Here is a 22,538-nt window from a genome sequence, read left to right on the forward strand (position 1 = left end):
GGCTGTCACTGTTTCAGGTAAAAATAATTCCTGTGGCTTCAGCCCTTCCATGCACATGTCCTGGAAAGCAGGCCCATGCTGGACCTGGGAAACTCACAGGAACAAACCAAATTGCCTTTCTTGCCAGTGTGCAAGACAGACATCTCACAGACCTGAACTTCTGCTGTGGGAGAGAGACTGGGTCAGGTACTAACTTTCCTCTGAGGGCAGAGGTCCTGAGTGCAGATTTTGTCTTTAAAATGTTGAAGTAAAACCACTTGATTTCTTATCAAATTTCATCTTCAGGTTTCACCTCCAAATGAAAATCTTGTCATTACTAGCCCGAACAGACCCTGGTGGGAAAGATACCAGCCCATTAGCTACAAGATCTGTACTCGATCAGGAAATGAAGATGAATTCAGAGACATGGTGAAGAGGTGCAATGATGTTGGAGTAAGTGCCTTGAAAATCTGTCTGATACGGCAAGATGTGCTGTGTCAGCTGAGGGAAGGTTCTGCTATTCTCAAAGGAGGTGTAAACTGAGAAGAAACTGAAAGGGAAAATAATCAACTTAATAGTGATGTGGCAGAGCCCTGGCTGTTACTTCACATTTGCTCCAAAACATATTGAAATGCACATATTGCTTTTCCAGGTTCGTATCTATGTGGATGCTGTTGTCAACCATATGTGTGGGGCTGCAGGTGGCTCAGGCACACATTCTACCTGTGGAAGCTATTTTAATGCTGGAAACAGAGATTTTCCAGCTGTCCCATACTCTGGCTGGGATTTCAATGATGGCAGATGTCACACCGGAAGTGGAGAAATTGAAAGTTATCATGATATGTATCAGGTAACTTCCACTGGAAAAATTTTCAATTTTTTTTTTTTGACATGTTCTGTTAAGTCTACAGTAAAATCAAATGGTGTAGTGCCTCACAAAACCAATGCTTAGTCACTTGACAAGTGAATGAAGTAGTGACCATAGGTATGTGTGGCCCAAAATATCCTAAGTACTGAGGAATCAAGAACCTATGTGCAGATGTTTGCCCCTGAAGTGAGCCCAGTGTACTCAGCTCAGTGTGAGCTCATTTTTATAGCTTAGAAACTCAGGTGATCATGAGAAGGAGCCCCCTTGGAAAACTGACAGTAGTGCAAGGTGGTGCTGCAGTTACACAACTTAATGCTTTTTGTAGTTAGAATATGTAGCAGTTCTTTCTCAAGCTCTCCCTTCAGCCACTTTGCAACAATTCATTATAATGTTTCTGCACTTGCACAGCTTCATGTAGGGCTAGTCCTTCCTGGGCTCTGGAGGCTTCTGCTGTGGTAATCCCTATAACACATTTCTCAAATGCTGGATTACAACAAGTTAAAGGTATTTAACTTGGAACCTCCCAGTTCCTTTGGACTGTAAATCAAGCATTTATTCCCCACTTCCCATTGGAAGGCAGGTGTTCAGCTGTCTCCAGGACAGCAGGGCTTTATCATGTGCAACGGTGACTTGTGAAGTCAAAGCCATTACTCCAGATATCACTCCCTCCCTTCTTCCCAATCCAATAAAACCACCCCACTTCCACCCCTCCTTTGGTGTAATACACAGATATCTTTATTTTTTTCTTTTCTGTTGCACAGGTCCGGGACTGCCGCTTGAGCAGCCTTCTGGATCTGGCCCTGGAGAAGGACTATGTGCGCTCAAAGGTTGCAGAGTACATGAACCATCTCATTGACATTGGTGTAGCAGGATTCCGAATTGATGCTGCCAAGCACATGTGGCCTGGGGACATCAGAGCTTTTCTGGACAAGCTGCATGATCTAAACACTCAATGGTTTTCTGCAGGAACTAAACCTTTCATTTATCAGGAGGTAATCTCCACATTTTCTCCTTTATGTTTGCCTTTGTCTTTTGTATCTCTTTTGCCTACTCCAGAGCAGCAATAATACATTTTCACCCAACTTACCCTAGAAGGAAGTCACAATTTACTTGGAGCAGCTTTGCAGACCTAGGCAGTTTTGATTTTTAAAAATGCCTCCACAACAGATTGTCAAACAACTTTATCTTTCCTTTCATCAGTCATGTTTTTACATGTGTCCCTCATGTCTTATTCTGAATTTTTGTTGATCTACACAGCACAAATACATAATTACTTTCTTCTCAATGTAAAGCAAGAACTCTTGTTAAGTTCTGTACCTTGCATTGTTGATCTTTGTAAGACAAGGGATGCAGGTTTTCTTTCCTGTTCCAGGTAATTGACTTGGGTGGAGAGCCCATCAAAGGCAGCGATTACTTTGGAAATGGCCGAGTGACAGAATTCAAGTACGGTGCCAAGCTGGGGACAGTGCTCCGCAAGTGGGACGGAGAAAAGATGGCCTACTTAAAGTAAGGATGAAGGTGCTGCAACTTATCCAGGATTCACTGGATACACCAATTGACAGGGTAGCTTCAAGTCTGTGTTTTTGTTTAGGAACTGGGGAGAAGGCTGGGGCTTTGTGCCTTCCGACAGAGCCCTGGTCTTTGTGGATAATCACGACAACCAGAGAGGACACGGCGCTGGTGGAGCTTCCATTCTGACCTTCTGGGATGCCAGGTAAGGGATTGCTCTTGTGTGGGTGATGCTTCTTGCCTTTGCTTGTTTGTCTGTGTGTTCTCTGGCGGGTTCCTCCTTCCAGGTCTCATTCCTTGTTTGTCCACCAAACAGGCTCTATAAAATGGCAGTTGGTTTCATGCTTGCCCATCCGTATGGCTTCACACGTGTGATGTCAAGTTTTCGCTGGCCAAGATATTTTGAAAATGGAAAGGTGAGCTATTAATGGTGAGGATCCACCCATGGGGATTAAGGGTGAGAGCAGGGCCAGAGAAGCAGTCCAGTGCATTTCAGGTTGTTGAGTGATTTCCCTGTCCCGGGCTGAACGTAGCAGGTGAAACTTTGATGCTCCCTCTAGCTTTGTTCACCAGAAGAGCTCTCTGCATTTTCAATCAGAAGATAGAAACCTTTCTTTTTAATGACAGGACGTCAATGACTGGTATGGCCCCCCAAGTTACTCAGATGGCTCCATAAAGCCCGTTACAATCAATCCGGACACGACCTGCGGCAACGACTGGGTTTGTGAACATCGCTGGCGTCAGATCAGGTGGGGCACTGGGGAGCAACAAGAAATAAAAGCAGTGGCTTTTGCTTCCTGCTCCATGTGGCTCTAGAGGCCTTGCAGGGGCAGAGGCAGACATGGCTTGTATTCTCAGGAACATGGTTATCTTCCGTAACGTGGTGGATGGTGAGCCTTTCTCCAACTGGTGGGACAATGGCAGCAATCAAGTGGCTTTTGGCCGTGGGAATAAAGGCTTCATCATCTTCAATAATGATGACTGGTAAGTCGGTGGCAGAAGCAGTGTCTCCAGAAAGAACAATAGCATCCCTCATCAGCAATCCAACTGAGTTATTTGAGTGCATATTGGGTCCAGAGAGCTAAAATGGGAGTGCAGGAGGGTCGGGATCAGAAAGCTCACGCTTTACAATGCCCTTCAAATAGGGGAGTAAGATCATGTTCAGAAATCTTACACATCATTTGACATATCTGTTTTAAAAACAATGCATAAATCATGCTTATTTTCTCATAGGAATATGAATGTCAATGTGCAAACTGGACTGCCTGCTGGTACCTACTGTGATGTTATTTCTGGACAAAAGGAGAACAACAGCTGTACTGGAAAGCAGGTGTTTGTTTCTGGTGATGGAATGGCTAATTTCCAGATTAATACTGATGTTGAAGATCCATTTATTGCAATTCATGTTGATGCCAAGTTATAATTTGGGAGAAATAGCCTCCTCTCTTTTATCTGTGTATGACTGTTTCCCCCATTTGTTATTCTCTGCTTTTTGAGCATGAGTGACTCTCTATTGAATAATAAATGGCATTCAAATTGAAGAGTAATGTTTTTCCCTTAATGAATTAGATGTAAAAAGTGGCGATGCAGTGGTAGGTGTTAAGGCAGTGCAGCACTCCAGTTCCTGTGCAACAAAAACACTGGAGAGAAAAAAACTTATCCAAGCCAGATAAAATAGCTAAGCCAAAGTGCAGTATTTCCAGGACTGATCCATGCACACACACTTGTATCCCAGAGCAGCCACCTTGTGTCCTGCCAGCTATGAGCAGTGCCTACGTACAGAGTTTATCCCTTCCTTATGACAACTCAAGCCTGGGGTCTGGGTCACTGAGGGAAGCTGGGCTTAGTTAACCTTACTGCTGATCTCTAAGTTTTCAAAAGAATGTTAGTACTAGGAAATGTTTATCTTAATTTTTATAATTTCTATTGCTATTCTTCTATGTGAAATGATGACACAATGGCCTTAATTTTTTTATAACAATGTTCAATGAAAAACTGAAATTTTGTTATGAAATTATCAAATTTTAGGTAAGATATTTGATGGGGCGCAACAGGATGGCACAACAGATCTGCCAAATCGTAAAATTTCAGAATTTTGTGGCACAATGCAGTATTTCATTTTCTCGTAGAAAAGGTGGTCACTTTCATTGGCTAAACCATGAATTTAGCTATGTAATTATTCTCTTATTTCCGAAATGCCTTGTAAATTTACACTTAAGTTTATTTTTGTATTTTTTTTCTTTTTAGTTTTCTTTTTCTCTTCCTCTCTTTTTTTTTTCTTTTTTTTTTTTTTTTCATTCATGAGTCACAGGATTATCTAGTGGTGAAATATGAAAAGGAGTATTTTTGGTGGATTATCCATTGTTTTTGTATTTTATTCAGACAGAAAAATTACCAGCATAAAGAAAATGGCTGCTTATGCTCAGGAAAGCTGTTATCTGACCTAAAGCCTTTTGTAAATATTAACTTTCTCTTTTTGCAAAAAAGTCATTTTTAGTGAATCAGCAATCAGCAATCATTTTTCAGTCTCAGGTTGTGTGTATGCCAACATAGCTGTGGGGGGACTGGCGTTGTCTGGATGCCAGGTGCCCACCACAGCTCCTCTCTGCCTGCCCTCCTCAGCAGGGCAGGGCACAGGAAGTGTGGCCAAAGGCTCCTGGACGGGGAACGCCTGTCCTGGGCAAAACAGTCCAGGTCCACCTTGGGGCCAGCTGGCACTGGATCTTCTGGAAGGGGAAACTTCCAGCAGCTTCTCACAGAAGCCAGCCCTGTAACCCAGTGGCTACCAAAACCTTGCACACAAACCCCTGGGGCTTTGCAATAGGAATACAGCTCACAGGAACAGCCAGGATCCTGCCAGCCTCAGCAGGGCCCTTCTGCTGCCTGCTTTCTAAAGCACTTTCTTACACCATGCTGTTGAGAGGAATATAAAGACAGTTCCTAAACTGCCACCATGAAAATAAGATTTTGCCCAGTAGTGTTGTCATTTGTACCTCAAAGCTGCTCTGGTGGTTTTCTATTTTACCTCAGTAATCAAAACATTTTGGCCTGAGGCTTCCAGAACTCTTAACAAAAAAACACCTTCCCAGGCTTGTGTAGCTCACAAGAAATTAGGCAGGAAAAATATCCTTTGGGAACTGAGTCTGAATAACATCTAATTCTGTCTATAACTCCAATATTTTTTGATCTAGAGAGCTGTTATTGCAGCAATGACCTGGTTATATAGGATGCTGGTCTGCAGGCCAGTAAATACTGTAGTGCCATTATTAATAAAGAGCCACAGGCTTTCAAAGCCTCAGGACTGAGAGATGTCAGATTTGTTTTGCTTGAACTCACACAGGCCTGTCTGGAGCACTGTCTTAACTTGTTTAGATGTAGCATCAATTTTCCTTATGAGGTGGCTATGCCAAATTTCATTTACTTTAACCTCTGTGCTGAAAACCAGATTTGATCTAAGCTGCAGTAACAAGTAGTCATTCAGTGGAGAAAGAAATATTTATCACTAATGCAGAAATACAGGCCTAGCATGACAGCAGAGGCCCTGGAATCAATGATGTGTATGGAGACACACATGCATGCAAACATACAAGAGCAGCTTAGAAGTTTTGTAGAAACTGGAGTGCTACACAGCATTTGCCACCCACATTTTGATTCTATTCAGGAAAAATAAAAGTAGACTCCACCTGGAGAACCACTCAAACAGCCTTGGCTGCATAATCTACAGTTCTGCAAATCATTGTTTGTATAGTTACAGATCAGACTGTCATTCTTACCAACTCAGTACATTTTAACTGGAATTTGAATTTTTGTCTTCATGAAGTTACCACATATTTACAAAAATAGTCATGTTCAAATGGAGAAAAAAGGGGGAAAAAATCACTAGAAGGTTAATTAAGGTGTGGAAAAGCCTGTCTATGTAGGCTGTGGAATCTTCACCCTTATGGCCTTTTGACACCAGGCCGGAGAAAGCCCTGAATGATGTGGTTGGATTTCAGTATTGACCTTGCTTGCAAAGTCCAGTAGGAACTGGACTTTGACTGGACTCGAGATTGCTGCCAAAGGATCTCCCTCCTTTGCCACCTGAATGAGTCTGTAGTTCTGACTCATACTGGTGCTGCTAAACCACTTGCATTCCATCTCTGTATAAGCAAAGAACTTCTAAGCCATGGATTTCAACACAAAAACATGATGCATTGGTGTTGAGGAACTCTATTGTTCAAAAATCTACAAATTAAACATTGCAGAAAGTAAAAAAGGTAACATTTTATTAATATATTTTGACTGTAGACCAGAGGGTGAGAGAAAGGGATTTTTTTTTTTTTTTTTTTTTTTTACTTTCCATGTCTTAGAAAAAACATATGCACACTTTTTATCAGCTTGACTTGCACGTTGCTATGTTAAACCTCTGCTCTAGAGGTGTTCAGCTTCAGCAGCCTGGTCTAGGGTAAAGAGTCTTTAGAAGAGTTTTTCTCTATTTTTAGGGGGATTCTGTGCTAGGAGGAACAGGGCTGAAGAGCCATGAGATATTAGTTATTTCAAGTGAAACAGTTCTTGTCAATTGTTCAGTGTAACTAAGGAGTACATAGTTTCCTCAGCCTTCTCTAAGCAGAACTGGGAACAGTGATCCTTAGTTCTGAGGGGAAAACATATTTGAAGTTATTTCATTATTTTACCATCTGGTGAATGATGTGAACATTAATAACTGGATTGTACTAGAGCACTACAAGGGAAACAGGAAGGTTTGCTTTGCATACGAGTTTCACAGATCTACTGCATAAAAAGTTCTCTGAAGTCATTACCCAGGAGTGAATTACAAGTCAGGCCAATTTAAACAGGATGAGGCAGCACAGCCACCACAGGCTTGCATTTATGATTTTTATCTTCCCATCTGCTACAATTGCATGTTGGCCAACATACCCCAGAAAATCTTCTGGACTTTATACAAACCACAAGCCACACACAGAACTGGCTGGGCTGGTCAGTGCTACTTTTAAAGTTTCAACTGCCTCAGAAAAAAACCCCAGTACTGCTGGTGTTACCAAAAGAGAAAATACACCACTCTATTTGCACACTGTGTCAATTATTCCACCTGCTTCCCACTTCATAGATATTGCCTAGCTTATACTTATGGCAGCAACAAAAATACAGTAACACATCCTGTAAGAAATTGCTCCTACTTTCTGCTTTTCCCATAGATCCCTTTACAAGATCCTTTTTTACCCAACTCCTTCCCAAACTCGTTTGGAGGAATTTGGATTGCCATCGGATCCACGCAACGAGACTGCTGTGCCCAGCCACAATGGCCAGGTCTTGGCCGAGCTGTCAGTGCTCAGTCTCCAAATGTGCACGGCCAAGGCCCTGCAGGGGCACAGCACCAGGTCCACCATGAACGCTCGGGAAAACTGAAGGGCCCTTGAGGACTTTATGGACTGAAGGCCTTGCTTTTTCTATGGGGACGTGTGGGAAGCACCAGGTTCCAAGCAAGTTTTCTCCATGGCTGGCTCCAGCACACCCCAGCCCAGTGGCAGAGCCTGGGTGTCCCTGTGTGCTCCGGCTGCTCAGGGCCACAGCAAGTGCTCCAGGCCCTTGGCACAGCCAGGCTCCAGGCACTGCGCCTCTGTGGGACCCACAGCCTGCGGCAATAGTGACACGGGCAGGCACGGCTTTTGCCAGCCAGCAAACAGCTAATCTAGTACGGGAAGACCTGAGATTTCATCAGTTAAGATCGGGGATTTCACTCTCGCTTAGGATCACAGCCTGTGTCCTCCAGAAGAAGGCAGGTTTGGGAGCCGCCTGTGTGGCTGCTGTGGTAGGTGGCAGCAATCTGTCCATGCTGATTGCTGTAATTATGGGGGTGTTTCCCGCGGCCAGGCACAGCTCAGTACCTCCCTGTTCATGGGAGGGAGGCAGGGACAAGTCTCTTAACTACAGGCTGCGGAGAGGGCATTTTGAGAGCAACACTCCTTAGGATTTGGTGCGCAGACAAGCTCCTAAGAGTTAAAGGGGGAGGGGAGCAGCACGCCGGAGCTCCCCAGGCAGGCCCTGCGCGCAGCGGCCCCTCCCACCCGCGCGTTTCCCGCCACCTCCGCCGGGGGTGGCAGTCTCGCGAGATCTGAGGCAGCGGCCTGGCCCCCGCTCTCGCGCGATTTGCGCCGCCGGTTCAGCTGGCGGCGCTTGGCGGTGCCGGGCCCTGCGCGGCGATGGCGGCGCCGGGCCCTGAGGAGCTGCGGGCGGGCGGGCCGGGACCCGCGGGCGGCCCGGGGCTGGGCGCCGTCCCGCCGCACCCCGGCGTCCCGCCGCACCCCGGCGTGTCGCGGCGGCGCGGGCGGACGCTGCTGGTGCGGCACCTGCCCGCCGAGCTGACGGCGGCGGAGAAGGAGGATCTGCTGCAGCACTTCGGGGCCGTGTCTGTGCGCGTCCTGTCGGACCACGGGCGGCTGGTGAGGGCTGGGAGCGGGGCCGGGGCGGGCAGGGGCAGGGGTCCCGCTCCCGGGGAGCCCCGAGGGACGCTCGGGACGGCCGGCTGCTCCGGGTTCCGGCCCGCCGCAAGCGCCCTGCCCGCGGCTTTGGCCTCTTGCTGCTGCCAGCCACGGGCTGAAGCCGTGCAGAAGGGCCTCTTGGCGCCTCCAGGGATGCAGGTTCACAGCTCTCTTGAAATCTCTGGTTTGCTTTCTTCTTCCTCCAGATAACGAAAACATGGATGTGTATGTTTTGTGATAAGTGCTCTTCATAAAGAGCCTTGTGTTTTGCAGAACTGCAGATGATGTCTGCATATTTTATCAGGGTCATGCTGTATGGGATATTGGAGATACTGACTTTGTTACAATGATTTTGGGTACAGAATCATGCAGTGGCAAGATGGGGTAATAAAGTTTGTTAAAACTAACTTGGAAGGTATACTCTGTGAGGATTTGATTTAATTTGTAAAATTAAGGGAAAAAGTAGAAACCATTCAAACGTTCAGAGCACAGTCCTTACAACTTCTGTAGCAAGAAGAGCGTTACTTTTAGTAAGAGTTGCTTTGATGAAAATATTTTGTGAGGGGCTCAAATGAATTTTCTGGTTTGGTTATGTACTTTCTTGCAGTTTAGAATGGTTTTTGCTAGTTAAAAAAACCCCCACTTGTCCTGTATTCCTCAGACTGCTGAGCTTATGTCTTAGTTTTGACTACAGGAGGTACTTTTCCAAAATTCATAAGAAAAATGGTTTCTCGTCCTTCATGTTTGCCCCGAATGGGAATCAGATGATTCCCATCTGGTAACTTTCAAATATGTAAACTTGAACTTACAATGTGCTTGTGCCTCAGTGTTTTACATGCAGTCTCTTACGTTTTTTATTCAAATACATTATAACTTTTTGTTTGTTTTCTAGAAACATACTGCTTTTGCCACCTTTCCCAGTGAAAATGCAGCTGCAAAGGTTTGTATTGAGTTTGTTATTGAAAGTTTTAGCAAAGCACTGAATTGCCAATGCTCTAATGTGGTTTACACATCATCTGGTACTTAGGGCTAGGAGAAAACAGAGTAGCACAATGTAGGATGAGAGTTCTGTTTCAGGAGTTGCTTGCAGGACTTGATAAAATTCTTGAACACTTCTGTGTTTCCTAGTGTCCTAGGAAAGGTGGATTGAAAGAGGTTTGTGGAAGTCATCTGATCTAGCCTGGCAAAGTTAGAGAAGCTGAGACTGATCAGGGCCCTGTTTAGGATGTGTGTGCACTTACATACAAACTATAAACCAAGCAGAGTTTCCTTGTCTCTTGTGTAATTGTGTGCTTGCTATAAAAGTCCTAGTGATTCTCACAATACAAGTCTGCCTTGAATGCCCAATTTGTTAAGAAAACTGCTGTGTTAATAGGAGATGTGTATGCCAAAAAGGTTATACTAATAATGCTTTTTAAATACTAGTCTGGTTATAAAGCCTGTGTCAGAACCTCCCCCTTATAACTTGGGTTTAGTTTGTTGTTTGTTTTTTTTTTTTTTTTTTTTTTTACATTGCTTCTATTTCTTTTAGGCCACACTTTATAGGACTAAAAAAGTTAAAGACTGTGTGAGGTGAACAGTGGTGAATTAGGTGCTTGTGCCAGTTGTTAGCAGTCTGCTGGGCACTGGACTTGAAGAATGCTGGATCTTCCTAGAGCCACTTTTAAAATCTTGATTTTAAAACTCCTAGCTGTTACTGACAGAGTTTAGCATGTTTGTACTTCAGGAGCAAAAGGCTGGTTTTTTGAAATTCCAGCAATTTAGTAGGCTCTGTGAAAAGTCTGATTGTTAGGGCTGCTGCTGTGTTCAGGTGACCAACCTGTGCAGTGGTTCTGGCTGTGCAGCCTGGTCCCTTTCCTTCCTGCCAGGAAATGCTGCTAAAAGCAGAGCTGGGAAGACACAAACAGTGCAGAACTCTCCTGCCCACAGTAGCACAGGCTTAGCTTAAAGCAGTTGGGACTGCATCCTATGGCCAGTGTACCACTCAAAGGAAAAACAGTTATGCTTTAAAACAATTCTCATGTTTGTCCTCTTCCCTTTCTTTTCTCTGTAATTACTTGAAGGCTTTGTCAAGATTGCATCAGCTGAAACTTTTGGGTCACACATTAGTTGTAGAATTTGCAAAGGAGCAAGAGAGCGCACAGGTACTTAGCCAGCCTTCTGCCTCAGACAAGTGCAAAAGGTATGTGCAGAGTAATTTCCTTGTTATGTTTGTGGTCAAGGAAAGGGGATTCTGGAGTCATGACATTTAGTATTTGTAACTCAAAGGATAAATTGTAACCACTTGGAAGTCTTAAACAGCTCTATAGGACAATGACTGTGTCATTTGCACCTCTGGAATGTGCAAAAATTGATAAAAGCTATGTGTTACTGTTTAATTAACAATACTGTAGTAGAGTTTTCAAGTTATTTATTCAAATTTCTGAAAATAAACAAATCAATAATTTAATACCTTTGAATTTATGGTCTCTGAAGAGAGTGCATGATAAATATTTCAGTTCTTTTCCTTTGAGTGGATTTAAGTCAGGAGTGTTTGAATATAGGGAGTCTTGCTTAAATTTGCATAAGTATTTATTTTAGAAGACTGTCACTACTGAAATTATCCTCATGTATTAATTTTGAAGAATTGGTAACAGCTGTAGTAATGCAGTTGGTAAAAGATGCTAAAAATACCTGTGGTAATTTATTTTTTATATTTATTAGTAGATGATGCATATTTTATATATTACATTAGGCATACCTAATTTTCGCCCTGTTTTAATTAAGACTAAATTAATTTTCAGTTTAGAAGAACCAGTGAAAGAAGAAGAGAAGATAGAGCCAAACTGTGTTAAAATAGAGAATGGAATTGCACCCAGCCATGGGTTAGTATCAGGGTTTTATTTATCTTAATTATTTTATTCTGCTACAGTTTATTTTGAAATGTGTTTTGTACTGTTGTAGAAGAGTTTTGTTTCCTCCTATGCTGCTGTTCCTCAGGAATGTAGGAGTTGTCATAAAGATGGAATTTCAGTTCCTCAAGTTTAGAATCCTAACATCTGCATAGCCACTGGTGTTTTGAGCTTGTGGATTGCAGAACAGCCTTCTAGCACTACACATTGCTTTCTTGGGGGGTTGGAGGGCTGAGGTTCTCCCAGTGTTAACAGGAGAATATCACCTGACTTCTTTTTCCTGATGTTTTTCCTTCCCCCCTCCTCCCCCATTTAATTTTAGTGTACAGGAAGTAGTAAATTTTTTGAAACTATTGCTGAGTTTCTGATATTTGTACAGGCTGCTCTGCTGTGCTTTTGGTTTTGTACATGTTGATGGTTTCTGTTTGCTTTAGGGTTCTGCATAGCTTGATACTTTCAGTATGCCCAAGCCCAGTAAATCTCTCATGCATTGGGGACTGCTCCATGATGTTAAAGGCATTCTGAGTGGCCCAAAACTGTTCTAGGGGAAATAATATTTCAGTGTTACTTCAGATGTAATCAATAGTATGTAATCAATAATCCTCTAGTAATCATTAATTGTTATGGGTGATTAAATTGCAGTAATGTTAAAATGTCTTGCTTTCAATCTTTTTTTTCCTCAGCCTCACCTTTCCCATCAATTCTTGCCTCAAATATTTATATCCACCACCTTCAAGTGCAATTCTAGCAAATATAGCAAATGCCTTGGCAAGCGTGCCCAAATTTTATGTCCAGGTAAGTAAAAAATGGGGAAAAAAAGTAGAAAATTTAAGACATTTAATTTTTCCTCTTAATTATCCACAGAAGTAATTATTTTTGTCATCATAAATACTAACTTGGGCTTTCTGTGATAGTGTTAAATAATCTTAGTTCTTTACTGTGCTGAGGTAATGAGATTTTATTAACCTGAGGTAGATTACTTAATTGACACTGAAGACTTAACTGGATATGCTCTTCCTAATTAGATGTGCCTTGAGTACCTGAAATTTCATTCTGAGAAGATGTTGTATGTTTTTTATTAGCCTTGTTAGGGTGTTGCTTATATTGACTATTAGTGTTGAATCTCAAGTGCAAGTTTTACATTGTTCATGAAAATTAAAACTGTGCTGATTAACACCTGCCAGGAGTGATTGGCTATTTTACCTAGCAAGGAACTGTTATCACTTAGTTATTCTAAGGGAACCTACTTATTTTGACTCATTTCAGGTACTCCATCTGATGAATAAAATGAATCTTCCTCCACCTTTTGGACCAATCACTGCTCGCCCTCCCATGGTAACATTTTAAATATGTTTTCAGTAGTGTAGGATTGATTCACAGTTTAAAATGCTAGCAGCATAGTAGGAGATCTGAATTTCGAGAGGATTGCAAATCCTGCTGCTTTTCACTGGGTACATGTTGGTCTTCTAAAGCAATTCTTTGGACTGTACTTAGAACAAAGAAATACCCATCCATGGTAGCAGCACTGGAGTGTTTCAAACTGTTGCTTCACTGTGGAAGCTGAGATGGCTTTGGGGCCTAAGCCTTCACCCATATGCTTGGACTGTATTCTTCTCAGGAAAGTCCTTGAAGCTGAGTGCAAAGTGAAAATCCAAGGCCATGGTTGCTCTATTTTTTCCTCATCTCAACTTAAAAGAATTAAACCATTCACTGTTATGCTTCAGAAAGCAGATTGTTTTACTTGTGGAAAGTCTTTCTTTAGTTATGTAGTTTACCAAAATGGTGTCTAGATCCCAATAAGCATACTTGGAGGAAATAGTTGTTAAATTATTATTAATTGCTTTGGCTGTTGTTACTAAGGAAACAAGATATGTTTAGGTTTTTTCCTTCAAGAAGTTTAATTTTTCCAACTTTTTCCCATAATTAGTATGAAGAGTATTTACCAGTGCCTGTGCCACCTCCTCCAATCCCACCTCTGCCTCCTGAAGAGCCTCCTTTGCCTGAAGAGGAAGAAGGAATGTCTAGTGGGGATGAATCAGAATATGAAAGTGATAATGATGAGGAAAAGGAGAGGTATGCATTTTACAGTCATTTGCAAGGTTTTGGGCTCGCTCAAAGGAGTGGTTTTACTTTTCCAGCTTCCAGTTCAGCAAGTGGTAATGTTTGTAGTATTATAGATGTAGCATCTTGTAGCGAGAAGAAGAAATCTTTCCAGATGCTTAGAGAAACTCCAGAGTACAGAAGGACACTGCAGGTTTAAATGCAGCAAGAAAAGGAGAGGGGCCTATTTGTGTGCAAGTTTTCCTTTGTTCCCGTGTCCCAAAAATCCCAACTAAACAAAAACTCAGCTTGAAGAGTGCAGATGTAAGGAAGAAAAAATTAGATTATTTTCTGAAGTCTTCATTGTTCCACATCTTTCTAAATTGACTCCTCAGCCTGAATCGTATCCTCATTCACACCAACTTCCAGAACATTCTTTGTACATCAGCAGGTGTGCTAGGGGTGATAATATTTGTGCTGAGGATTCTCTTGCAGTTTTGGGACTGAATTACTTCATAGCTTAAAGATTAAAAAAATACAGCTAACTTTACATTAAAAAGCAGCTTTTTCCTTTGCTGTCTAAACTGAGAAGTAAATCAGAAAGTCCCCATGCTGTATTTGGAAAAAGGTACCCTTGTTGAGTGTTATAAAATCAGGTTCAGTTTGGGCCATCACAGCTTCTCTCACAGCTTCAGTGTCCCAGTAAGGAGCATGCTTGGGGAAGGAAGGGCATCACTGACATGTTAGGATTTTGGTCAGTCCTTAAGTGCTCTATGTATATCGATTTGCTGTGCATTACAGCTTCAGTTTTAAGGTATATTATATATACAGTTATATATAAAATTGTGTATATATATATATATATATATATATATATATAGACACACAATTATATTCTGAAAAATTCTATGTCAAGGGCTTTAAGGAAAGGGGAAGGGTTTTTAAAATTAGTATTTTCAAATAAACTGTAAACCTCTTTTTTTATTTTTGTTTGGTTTTCTTTTTATTTTTGTTTAAAATAGAATGACCAAGTTGATGGAATTAGCAACCCTTCAGCCTAAAAGACCAATAAATACAAAGAAGCGTGGTGTTAGAAAAAAGCAAAGAATTAAGGACTTGTTGAATGTTCCTGTGTGTACTTCCCACAGGTTTGTGTTTTTTGCACTTATCCTATTGGTTTCATTGCCCTAAAAATTCAAATTTTCTTCTAGTTTGAACTAAAGTCTGATCAACAACCTTAAAGTGTGCCTGATTCAAGCTCTGTTTCTCTTCCTGTCAAACTAATAGCAGTTCCTTTTCCTAAAAAGATAACTAGTTTCACATCACAGCTGTGACCAAAGCAATTTGCATTATTGTTTGAGCTGCTTCTTAAAACAAAAAACTAAAAGTGCAACACTGGAAGAATAGAAACTGGCTTGCTTTAAAATGAGTTTGGGTCTTAGAACTGCAGTTCTGTGCCGCAGTAGACAGCAGTGCAGTATTTCTGTGTTGTGATGAATGATTGTGAATTCATTTTTACTAATGGCTGCCTGCTTCCTCCAAGTGATTTTCTACATTTTTTAAAAAATGTCATAAATTTCATATACTAGGTGAGAGCAGCAGCAATGCCACTTATTTTTCATGCTGAAGTTACTGATGAAGGTTTTAATAAATGCCTGTGTGTATTGTACTGTGGTACGTGATGGTTGGTTTTATTCCCACGGCCAGACATACCTTCTGTATATGCAGTGTTTTAATCACCTGAAACTCCGTTGGGTGAAATGTATGAAATGGAGAACATGTGTTTGTGGTAAACAGCATAAAATCTAACTGAAAGAAATCTAGTGTTTGAGTATGCATTCATCAGTGTCCAAGTCTTTAATTAACGTGTTGTTGTTTTGAACAGTAACTCGCACCCTACACTGTCACCTTCAGATGTCTTTGAGCAGCTGCAGCACGTAGGTCATAAAAAAATAGAGTTTCATATTAGTACTGAGATCCCAGCTGTTCTTCAGATAAACCCAGAAAAAGAAGAAAAAAATGGTAAGAGAGTTTGTACTTCAAATGTGTTTAATGTTCAAGTCATTGTGGCTTCAGTATATAAAGGGAGCTGAAATTTACACCCGGAAATTCTTTTCCCTTTCTGTATTGGAGCTTTCAACACCAAGTTAATCATATTTGTATTTGCTGTTTTTCCCATGTTACAAGCTTTGGAAAGGATCCAGAGGATTTTAAAGGTCTCTCTCCTATGTGCTCTATGGTTTATGGTGAATTGCACTGTATTTTAAATGTTGAGATGCAAATGTTACAAATTTTCAGTATTTTTTTGTGTAAATGAATAGATCAGGCTAGTTTCAGATTTTCTTTTTCCAGCTCTTAGCAGCATCCGAGCGATTGCCAGTCCCTTTTCTCTGGTGCACTGATTATCTGCCATAAAAATGCTGGGCACTGATAACAATGAGGTGTGATGGCTTTTTTAGAGGGTTTTGGTCAGTCTGTGGTTCTTGGTACTTTACAGTAATATCCAGTTTCTTTAAGGGAAATAATGAAATGGATACAGGATGGAACAGCAAGACAAGGTTGATGCTAACTAATGTGTGCCATGGCCTTTATTTTTACTACATGGGGTTTTATAGGACTGTACTGTGCAGGTGCTTTTGTCAAACCAGGCATTAAGACTCATTTTTAAGGGTGTACTCAAATTGCTTTACAAAGTCTGCTCTATTAAAATGTTGCTGGAAAGAGTATGGTTTTCTTGCTGGCTCTTGATTTTGGTGTGAATAAAGGTAAAAACCACTTACATAATTTGTTGAATTTTCAGACCTTTATGCAACCACAGAAGAAATCAATAATACAGGCTTTGGAAGGATTTTCCCAGCTCCTAGCTCAAATGATAAAATGGAAACTGAAGAGGAGGATGATGAAATACCATCAGAATTTATTTCTAGAAAAGATCTAGAAAAAAACAGACTCTCTAGAGAAGGTATAACTGTGAGAATAAATTATCTAGTAACAGCTTTTTCTATTTGTTGCAACAAATAGCTGAAATAAATGTTTATTTTAATTGAGCATATAGTGAATTATTTTATACTGAGCAAATGTGCAAAGTAAATGAACTGAAGCATGGTTTATTTTTTTTTTTGTTTTCAAGAAATGGAAAAATATTCAGTTTTCAAAAACTATGAGCCAGGTGATCCAAATTGCAGGATATATGTGAAGAATTTAGCTAAACAAGTTCAAGAAAAGGTAAGTAAACAAGCAAATTAAGTGTCTATCAAAAGGGCTTTTTCTTAGCATTCATCTTACACCTACACTTTAATTTCAGGATCTTAAATTCATTTTTGGAAGATATGTTGACTTCCAGTCAGAGGTGGAACGCAATATGTGAGTTCATTTCATACTTGGTTAGAATTAAGCCTTTTATATTAACTTTGACACTTCTGAAAACCGTGATTTTAAAAATAGCCATATTCCCATTTTCTGTGTTTCTGCATAAACAAAAATGTGCTAGACCTAAAAATCTTAATTTATGAAGATTAAGAAATTGAATTATTTTATGATGAGTGACAGAAAACCCTATTATTTTGCCTTTATATTTTCATTCCCAGATTTACTTTTTTTGGCTGTGTGACACAGAACGAACTGTGTAGGTGATTGTGTGTATCTGATCATTTTGCATATGTCCTGTTTAGTAGTACTGCACATCAATTTGCCATCCTGCAGTTTAAAATTACCTTTTAGGAAATGGTTTCCCCAAGCAAAATGGTCTCCAAGGACATCACGCCTCCTTGTAGGCTTTTCTTCAGTTTCTGCTATTTCTCCCAACTGAAGCATGAGAATTGTGCATATGTACTGTGAAATCTGCAAGGTTTGTTAAACATGGGTAATTCCCAGATCTCCGCTGTGCCCCTAGGTTTGATATCCGTTTGATGAAAGAAGGCCGGATGAAGGGACAGGCTTTCATTGGACTTCCCAATGAGAAGGCCGCTGCTAAAGCACTAAAAGAAGCAAATGGCTATGTCTTATTTGAAAAACCCATGGTGGTTGTATCCTTTTCTTCAAGCATTTGCATTATATTCTTTGTCATCTCTGCCAGTCTCTGCCAAGTTTTGGTTTTACAGTGTTCTGCAAAATAAAAAATGCCTTAAGAAAACCAGTCAGCCGAACACAGTGCACTGTTTATGGTAGCTGAAAAAACCACAGAGGCAACTCTTCTGAAATAGGAAAGTAAAATTGATTTAAGAACAGAATTCCCTGGTCTTACATCTTTGATCCTGCAAAGACACTATAGAAGATAATTTAGCTTGCATGACCACTGTATTTAAATTAAATACAAGGTTTTTGACTTGGTTAAGTGTGTGTTTGCAGAATCACAATCATAAGAAATGTTCCTGTAAGAGTAAGTGGTTCTAGATGGTTTTTTCAGCTGGAACTGTCTCCTTTTGATTGCACAGCACTGGTCTTTCTGTGTGAAAGTCCATTCTTACTTTTCACTTCAGTTTCTTTATACTCACATTAACCCCAGCATCTGCTGCTTTTACTGTTTTTCCACTCTAATGCTGAGACATCAAAGTTAAGAATTAACATGCTGGGTTGGAAGTTTGTAAATATCAAACATTTATCCTACTGTAGTTCCCTTGTTTGCATCTAACCCATTCCCAGTTAGTCCTCCTGATGGGCTCTCTAATAACTCCTGTACTGTGTGTCAGTGAGGTCCTAATCTTTGACTAATAGACACTGTTATAATACTAAATACTGTAGTAGAATTGATTCACAGATAAAGGTCACTTTCTAGACTAATTTGTAGAAGTAATCTTTTTTGTCTTTCTTAATTGACTTCTACCTACCAGACACTTGTAGTCCTTAATAGAATCTCAGCAATTTGCTCGTTCAGCTAGACCAAAACAGGATGCCAACGAAGGGAAAAGAAAAAAGTAAAACCCTGCATAAGGTATGGACTCTCTGCCTGAAAGTAAAAACAAAGGATTGGGCTGGGGGTTTTTATTAGTGTTTGTTTGGTTTTATTTACGCTCTCTTTAACAGCTTTTTTAGGAATATTGATGATGGAGAGGAAATGTTCCATACAAATTTATTTTCTTAAATGTGTGCTTATATCAGAAAAACAGAGTGCAGGGTACATAGTTGATGTAAGTTTAAAACTTTCTTTTCTCCTGTGTTAAAAAACTGAGGGGCCAATATTTTCCTAATCCTGATATTGTAGGACACTTGACAGTTTCTCTAATCCTTAATTTACAAAGATAAGGAGAGTAATTTTGTGGAATTGGACCACTCATCTTTTAGTAATCTCCCAGGGTTTGGATATTGAAAAGTGTTGCCTCTTAACTCCTTCCTTTTCATCCCTGCCATTGTAAAGTGATCCTGAAGAACTGGTTCCAGCAATAAACTTCTGCTGGCTCTAAAGAATCTTTTCCAACTTCAGAAAATGAGTTCTTAGTGCTGTTGCAGTAACCTTTAAACTTGTCTGAATTAGTGGAGGATATTCTGTTGGAAAGTGCTGCGTAGTGTTGCACTGATCAGGGCTTCCTTTGTTGTGGAATTTGTAGGTCCTGCTTTTTGGCATTATTTAAACATAATGAGAAAGTGCCTTCTAGCAGAAAGGTGCTATTTAACTTTTTTTTCTTTTCGTGTAGCTTTACTTCACTGCTACCTACTCTCAGTATTTCATTTATGTAAGAGTAAGTCAAGCCAAATCAGCTCTAATTTACCTGACTGGTTTCATGGCCTGCATACATTTGCATAGTGAACTAAAAAATGAGCATGTGAAGTAACTGGTACTAAAAAGCATTTATTTCTCAATCAGCACCCTCTGATACATGAGTTAGCTCCAGTTTAAAGGGCACAGACCTTAATTTCTGGTTACAGTTGAGATCACTCTGGCTATGCCTCTGCTTAAAATTACCTGAAGTCTTAGCCCGAGTGCTTATGAAACATTACTTAACCCATGGTGTGTTTTTAATCTGGAGCTTAATCCTTGTTACTCTGAAGAAAACCTGAATTTGAAATGAAGGATGTGAACATTTGTTTTTGAATTTTACAAATTGGTTGTAAAGCCCACAGTGTGGTTGTTGTGGTGGCAGTATTTCTATTTTAAGCACCTACCCTAACTGTAGGTTCCTCATTCCATCCATTGTCTAAGGATTTTTAAAATCAGATTTAGGCTTGTTTCTCTCTTTTTGGTCTTACTTCCTATTTTGTGTTATTGTTTGTAGTTTGAAAAACTTGTATTTTGTCAAATTAAATATCACTTTTTTATAAGCCTTCTGTACTGTTTATTGAAAAGAACCTTGGCTAAAGTGTTCTATTAGGATCAAGTATTTATGAGACTATTTCAGTTTTGTTTGTCACTCCTTTCTTGTTAGAAAAAACCTTCTATTTGTATAATCTAGTGTGTAATTAGATTACTAAGGTTTCTTATGTTAAATAAAAATTGAAGTATTTTAGCTATTGGAGAACCTGATAGATGAAGTCTGAACACTTATTCTTTTAGGAATTCCCTTTTTTTTTCAACTCACCAACTCATTTTGTACATTAATTCTGAATTCATTAAACATGCTAAATACTTGAATTGCATAAAGAAAATAACAAAGTGCTTATTTGTTATTTTTTGATGGTCAACTCAGAAGCTTTTTCTAGAGTGAGCAAACCATACTGGGGCTAGATTTAATTGTGGACCTGAAAGTCTTCCATGAGTTACCATCTTACAAGTGTTCCTAGTGTTCTCAGTCCATGGGCAGAACTTCTCACTTACCTTGACTGTTTATATGTTTTAGTCATAACAATGTGTCAAGGAGTTACACAGATTTCTAAGGATCCATGAGGTTTAATTAAAAGTACTTGTTGCTACTTGTTGCATTTTTCAAGTAATGGTTAAGCTGACCCCTCTTTCTGCATGACTGTTTTTTCTGTTCCTGCTGGAATATTCGGATGGATGCTGATTTATGAAGCAAATTTCCATGATAAAAACTTGAGTCTGCTTGAGTCTAGGGTTGTTTTTCTGTTGTTGGGTGGGTTTTGTTGGCTTTTTGTTTTGTTTTGGGGATTTTTTAGGGTTTTTTTTTCTACAAAGGTTTTATCTTTTTTTTTATTTTTTTTTGACAAAACAATATGTCTGGTTTATAAAATGCTGCAGAACTCCCTGCTGGCTGAAATGTCTCTTTATGGATGGACTGGCAAAAAGTTCACCTAAAGTGACTTTCCTGTAGCTAAAATACAACTATTTGGAGATAAGTTTTGTGGAAGAAACTGATGTTGAGAGGTCTCCAGCTTCTTCATAAGGAAGAAGTGGCTTGAAAGCTGGCATTAAAGGGAAATGTGATTGGGTTTTGGACTTGATGGAAATAAAGTGAGTCTGTAAAATGGCAAAGACTTGAAGGAGATGGAAGAATCTGCTGGTGTCCTAATAGTTTGAGTTATCAAAAAGGTATTTTCTTTTGAATATGAAATTTAGTGTTGATGGATTCATCAGCCCTCATTAAGTCTCTTAAGAGGTTAGAATTGTTTTTTATCAAAGAGGCCTATTTGCTTTTTTTTTTTTGGTAGGTAGCATAAAGTTATGTGTGTGCAATACTGAGAATCAAGTAAAATTAAACCACATTCTGCTGTTCTTCTTTAGAAACATTCCTGCGTAAATACTGCAATAATACTGTCATGCAGAGTGTATCCTTTCTTGTTGTATCCTTTTTTGTGCAATGTTTCCTGTAGCACTCAACTGCATCTTAAAATTTTCATATAGAGTAGGTGTGGGGAGGAGTTAACATGTTTTAAGCTTGAGCTAATCTAATAATTTTAAAAAGCAAATTTTTTCGGGGGGGGAAGAAATCAATGAGTTGTCTGTGTTGTGTGAATAGACACAATGAAGGTTCTTAGTCTTAAAAGGTGGCCTTCACCTTCTTCCTCAGACACCCTACTCATTTGTGGTCCTATTCCTTAGTGGAACAGTTCTAGCTCATACCAGCTGATCTGTGTGAAGCTGTGCTGAGCTCACACTGACCAACCCACCATGTTTTACTTTAAAAACATATTAATATAATAATATGTTGGCTAAAATACATTGCAGAGCAGTTTTAATATTAAGGGGTTGACCAGTATTTCAGATCATTTGATGATTACTGTTGTCTTGGTACATGAGAAACAATTTGGAGTTGATTTAGTTAATACATTCCTTACTTTGTCTTTTTTGAATAAGAAGAAAATTAACAATATCTTGCAACTTAATATTTGGAGATGGACTAATTATCAACTATTAATCACTGCTACCTTTTTGTTGGTTGGTTGGGTTTTTTTACATTGCTGTCTTCACCGAGGTAGTGTTGTTGCTAGTGACCTACATGTTTCCTGTGGGTTTCATACTGCATTTCTATTTAACATTCTATAATATAAAATTAATACAGTCTGCATTGAGATGTATTTTTTACAGACATTAAGCACTTTTTAAAACACTAAACATCTTTCAATTTAGTTGTCGAAAGCCAGTATAGCACTGCAATTTTTTGGTAGTTCTTACTTTTAACATGTCTTTGTAATGTTCCAGGTCCCTTTTGTGTTCCTTCTCTTTCAAGTATTATCGAGCTGGGGAAGAAGCAGTGTGATCATCAGGACTCTTGAACTGTGCGTAGTTGCATTTCTAAAGTATTTAAGGCAGAGAATAAATTTTCCTGTCTTAAGGATTCCACATATCTTTAAATACCACAAGACTTACTACATCATAAATGTATGTTAGATTGCTTGTGATATCTAATAAATTATTTCCCTTCTCTTCATTTTGCTGCCTTC

The 22,538-nt window shown here is 39.9% G+C and overlaps 2 protein-coding genes across 7 annotated transcripts in view; both read left to right on the plus strand.

Moving 5' to 3' along the window:
- The window catches only part of LOC103815125 (pancreatic alpha-amylase-like), a 48,189-nt gene that overhangs the window by 14,988 nt on the left and 10,663 nt on the right, over nt 1-22,538 (plus strand). For 2 of the 4 annotated variants that reach the window (XM_050977229.1, XM_050977232.1), the window contains exons 2-10: nt 286-432; nt 632-829; nt 1,609-1,839; nt 2,220-2,353; nt 2,439-2,561; nt 2,673-2,772; nt 2,984-3,105; nt 3,215-3,340; nt 3,590-3,897. The exons of 1 other annotated variant lie outside the window; for it this stretch is intronic. In XM_050977229.1, the coding sequence (XP_050833186.1) occupies nt 286-432; nt 632-829; nt 1,609-1,839; nt 2,220-2,353; nt 2,439-2,561; nt 2,673-2,772; nt 2,984-3,105; nt 3,215-3,340; nt 3,590-3,779 (1,371 nt within the window). In that variant the 3' untranslated portion in view covers nt 3,780-3,897. Of the gene's footprint in view, nt 1-285; nt 433-631; nt 830-1,608; nt 1,840-2,219; nt 2,354-2,438; nt 2,562-2,672; nt 2,773-2,983; nt 3,106-3,214; nt 3,341-3,589; nt 3,898-22,253; nt 22,374-22,538 lie in introns of those variants that run through there. One more of the 4 variants, XM_050977228.1, reaches the window with a different exon arrangement.
- RNPC3 (RNA binding region (RNP1, RRM) containing 3) lies at nt 8,511-22,525 on the plus strand. Of its 3 annotated transcripts, none has more exons than XM_050977225.1 (15): nt 8,511-8,796; nt 9,728-9,775; nt 10,899-11,017; nt 11,619-11,699; nt 12,410-12,521; nt 12,993-13,061; nt 13,654-13,799; nt 14,789-14,914; nt 15,652-15,788; nt 16,567-16,728; nt 16,897-16,991; nt 17,071-17,129; nt 17,659-17,791; nt 18,624-18,696; nt 21,306-22,525. In XM_050977225.1, the coding sequence occupies exons 1-14, from the start codon at nt 8,557-8,559 to the stop codon at nt 18,681-18,683; spliced, it is 1,587 nt and encodes a 528-aa protein (XP_050833182.1). In that variant the 5' UTR covers nt 8,511-8,556; the 3' UTR covers nt 18,684-18,696; nt 21,306-22,525. The 3 variants fall into 3 exon arrangements, with proteins under 3 accessions (XP_050833182.1, XP_030082483.2, XP_050833181.1); XM_030226623.2 differs by having other exon boundaries at nt 21,379-22,525; XM_050977224.1 differs by having other exon boundaries at nt 22,297-22,525.

This window comes from Serinus canaria, chromosome 8, assembly GCF_022539315.1.
Source record: "Serinus canaria isolate serCan28SL12 chromosome 8, serCan2020, whole genome shotgun sequence".
NCBI classification, from domain to species: domain Eukaryota; kingdom Metazoa; phylum Chordata; class Aves; order Passeriformes; family Fringillidae; genus Serinus; species Serinus canaria.